This window comes from Strongylocentrotus purpuratus, unplaced genomic scaffold (genome assembly GCF_000002235.5).
Source record: "Strongylocentrotus purpuratus isolate Spur 01 unplaced genomic scaffold, Spur_5.0 spur5_scaffold_9, whole genome shotgun sequence".
In the NCBI taxonomy this organism is placed as follows: Eukaryota; Metazoa; Echinodermata; class Echinoidea; order Camarodonta; family Strongylocentrotidae; genus Strongylocentrotus; species Strongylocentrotus purpuratus.
The window spans coordinates 3,727,067-3,731,361 of record NW_022145615.1 but is presented as its reverse complement, the minus strand read 5'-3'; the positions used below and the strand labels follow the sequence as shown (position 1 = coordinate 3,731,361).

The window sequence follows — 4,295 nt, the reverse complement described above, 5'->3', positions numbered from 1 at the left end:
AAACAAAATGTTATGGAAAATAATGTGTGGTTAACAAAAAGGGCAATTAGTCTAATGAACGTCAACCCCTTAAAAAGTATACACTGTATTGTTGAGAAAAGAAAAAAGGGAAATTAAAAGCAGAGAAAACCTGAACACCAACAAAAATATTGAATTAAAGTTTTTCATATTAAACAGGATACTTTTCCATTAAACTGGCCCTTTGAAAAAAATTGTATTTTTTTAAACATATGTGGGTGAAGAAAAAAGCAAATGAATAGATAAATAGCAATTCTTTTTTGCATTAGTAGTTGTCTCAAATTGAAGGAGATAATGTTGTGTTAATACAACAACAAATTCTGTGGGAGTATGGCAGCACAAAATATGATATTCCCTCATGCTATAATTCACTATTGTTTATGGCGAAATCCGTTATGAATACAGGTCTGGAAATAGCTGTAAAATAAAGGACGTTCTACAGTATTTTTTTTGTTTTACCTAGTTTTGATTTGACCATTTTGAAAATTAATAATGGCAGGTATTTTAGAAGAAAGAAAAAACGATTAGTAAATACTATCTCTCTTAAAAAAAAGAGTGAATTTTCACTCTATTTTCACTTTCTTGGGAGTGACGTCCGTGATCACTTGTTTAGGAATGAAAATCGATTGATTTTAGAGTGCTCTCTAAAAGAAAAGAGTGAATGTTCACTCTATTTTCACTCTATTTTCACTCTCCAGAGGAGTGACGTCCGTGATTTTGAAAATTCACTCTTTTTTTTAAAGAGAGTTATACGTTGACTCCCAGAACAATGTGATGCTTAAAACCCCTATACAAGTTTTTTTTTTAAATAAATGTTTGTGTTCTTATTTAATTGTTTTGATTCTGTTTATAAGAGTGTTTGTTTGTACAGTTGTGTAAACGCATCCATGAAATCATTCCCCGAAAAAGTAGGCCTAAATGTTCACAAAATTTTACATTCACTGTCTTTGCTTCTGTTCGCCGCCATGATTCGCCTAAGGTCTTCCTGTTTGCTAGCCTCTGCTTCTCGGAGTGCTTTCTCGTAGCGCGCCTCTCTCTGTCGCTCCCTCTCCTCTCGCTCCTCCATCTCTCTTTCCAGGGCAGCCGCCCGCTTTCGCTCGTGTTCCATTTCAAATAAGTACTGCTGTTCCTGTAACTTCGTAGCATATTCCATGTCAAGACGACTTCTTTCGGACTTGCGTCGATCTTCTTCTGCTCTTCGTTCTTGTTCGATCGCCATCCGCTCCTGCTCGCGTGCCCTTTGTTCGAGTTCTCGTGCCCTTTGTTCCTCTTCTTCCTTACGCTCCTTCTCCTTTAGTATCTTCTGAATCTCGTCCCTTCGCTTCTCCTCCATCCTCTGATAGTACTTGAATATGAGCGTATCGTCACCGTCCGTCATGCACCTCTCGATGAGGTTAAGGAGACTGAGCTGGTAGAGATCTTCTAGCTTTGCCTTTCCATCGGTGAGATTGGCCACCCTGAAGATGTCACTTACACCACATACACGTAGCACAGACTCGAGAGTCTCAACATGATCCTTCTCTGCCACGTCCACGTGGGTTATGACAGCCACTGGGTAGCGACCTGACAGAGCAAAGCAAACACACGCATATATATATTTTTTTACAGACGTGTTATCAATCAGATATGATTATTAACGTATATAGGGACCGACCTCTAACGTCATCATGCGAAAGACGTGACTCAGATTCGAACCTGCATCCTCGGCTGAATCAGTTTATAACCTTCACTGTTAGCTGGATTACAGGCGCAAGCCACAACGCCCGTTGCCCCCACATACTCATAAATTCCCCCACATACACACACAGTGCACGCATACACGCACGCATACGCACACACACATACAAAATATAATAAAGAAGAGGAAAATTATTTACTATTTTTAATGGGATTGACAGTCATGAACTTTAGGTAGGGATTTATATCATTATTTTTCCTCTATCCCATAATATTGTCGGAACGAAATTCGAGAAGGAGTGGAGGAAATAACGAACGCCACTGGTCAGATATTCAAATACATGGATGAACACACTTCTCTAAATGATAACAACGAGAAAAGGAATATATTTCAAATCGTATGCAATTTTATATGAAACGTTTTGTGTCGATAAAATGTTACTGAATTATTTCATAAATAATAGACAGCTTGTATATTTTTCTTCTCATAATTTCCATATATATCTTTATCTCCGTGTATGACCAATAGTTTTTTATTGAATAAAAGTGAAATGTAGATAAACATGTCATCGTTCCCCAGAGCCCGTTAGTAAATATGCGATTCAGAATAGTGAAATGTTCTCTAAAAGGATATGCATACCTTGGTGTCCGTGTAAGAAGTCAACGACCTCGGTCAATCCAGTAGTGTTTGAGTCAATATCATGCCGAGCGCTGTGTTATGTTTCAAAAGGAAAAGAATATTGTGAAATGGCAAAAAAAGCAATAGGAATACAACATCTAAACAATGGAATACTTATATATGCCGCATATTAAATGAAAGATTAAGTACTTTAAAATTAGAAATAATACCTAAAGCTGTCATTATTCTCAAAGAAGCGTTTTATGACAGAGCACATAAAAACTAATCATTTTACTCACTTTCCTGGCATTTTGAAAATGTAATTCATAATAATGGTCATTATAATGGTAAAATGCTACGTATGCATAGTTTTATATTTTGTCTTTGTCTTTTGGTGATATTTTTCCATTCATGTTTGGTGATGCCCTCTACCCCAGACCCTACCTTCCCCCTTTGAAAAAATGTTCCGACAACAGCAGAACAGCATCATTCAAGATGCAGCACTTTTATTACATCTGTTTAATACCTAAAGACGAAGACAGCACAGCCGATTGGTTGTCCGGTCTGAGGTTGATCCAAGACTAGGTCCGAGGTATCGAGCTCATCCTCATCCTTTTCTCCTTGCCAAACGACTTTTGACCCGTACCCTCGTTTTCCATCTAAAAACAACAACAATTATTTCACATCATCACTTTTAGAATGATCTTTTCTTTTATTTATGTTGGTACACCAATTTGTTGTCAGAATTTCGACAATTCTCTTGCACCTAGTTGGAACTCTAACAACACGATTAAATTAAAAGTGAATGTCACCAAAAGGGATTAGCTAAAAATAATCATAATTATGATAATAGTCATAATGATGATAATAAACTGTATTACATTTTTTTCTTGATTTAGCGGGCGACTGAAGGTTCTCATAATTTTAGACTCGGGATTTTTAGTAGGACTACTATGCGTCGGTGGTTTTGTTTGTTGAATTTTTGATACTATATACGGCATGCAAACGGAAATAGACCAAATAGACCTAGGCTCTCTCCTGCACAGCAATTTATCCTTACCAAGTTGTGCACGTAGTTCAGTAAGCGCTTTTTCAGTATTCGGCTCATCAAGACCTCGGTTGTCAATCACAAATATATTCTTGGTAATATCAGCGAATCTTCTGAACATGGTGTGTCCTCCAGCCTTCTCCTGAGTTGCAGCCTGCAACCATTTGGCTCTTCGTAGTCGCCCATGGGCAGCAAACTTCAGCGAATTGATCAATGATGTCTTTCCACATCCTGTTTGGCCAAAGATCCCTAATGATTTTAAAAGAGGATATTTTGTGGGTTAACAAAGTATCTAGAAATTACTGATGTTTTAAAATCATATTGTATTACAAGAATATGTTTACCCTAATATGATTTTTTCAAAAATATATCTTTCAGGTAAGAACTTTAGAAATCTTACCTATGTAAAGGTTTTCCGGGAATACAACTCGCTCAGGACATGATGATGCTTTGCCTGGTTTATATTCCAACACGTCTTCCCGTATTTCAAGAATTTCTTCTCTCAGCTCACTGCTAGATGCCGCCATTTCGCATATACTGATGATCGAATTGAAATCATTTGTTTACTGCTTTTGATTATAATGCATCACTTCTCGCTGTTAAAAATTCATTGCGATAATGGTTTTAGAATTATGGGTTTATATCACGCTATTGTCATGAGGGCGTTATTTTCTCAGGTGACATAATGCTTTACCATATTTAGCGTTTGATATAACTAGGGTGGAGTTAGATTTGCATAGCTCAGCCCCCTTGAACACAATATGTCCTTATTTGGCATTTTGAAGTTGCATCAGAGCAAAATAAAAATTGATCGGTGTTAAGTCTATGATTTATTATAACCCCTTTTTAGTTCTAATAATATATACGTGTATAAAGATCGACTTGTTTAACTCTTTATATCCATGTATGCCCAAACGTATAGTCAATACACAA

General features: G+C 36.8%; 1 protein-coding gene across 1 annotated transcript; it reads right to left on the bottom strand.

Moving 5' to 3' along the window:
* Positions 1 to 786: 786 nt before the first annotated feature.
* Positions 787 to 3,952, bottom strand: LOC100893685 (vicilin-like seed storage protein At2g18540). The gene is made up of 5 exons (XM_003725962.3): positions 3,763 to 3,952; positions 3,375 to 3,611; positions 2,841 to 2,973; positions 2,336 to 2,406; positions 787 to 1,581 (listed from the first exon to the last, which is right to left on the bottom strand). Exons 1-5 carry the CDS (start codon positions 3,887 to 3,889, stop codon positions 941 to 943), a joined length of 1,209 nt encoding a protein of 402 aa, XP_003726010.1. The 5' UTR covers positions 3,890 to 3,952; the 3' UTR covers positions 787 to 940.
* Positions 3,953 to 4,295: the final 343 nt, after the last annotated feature.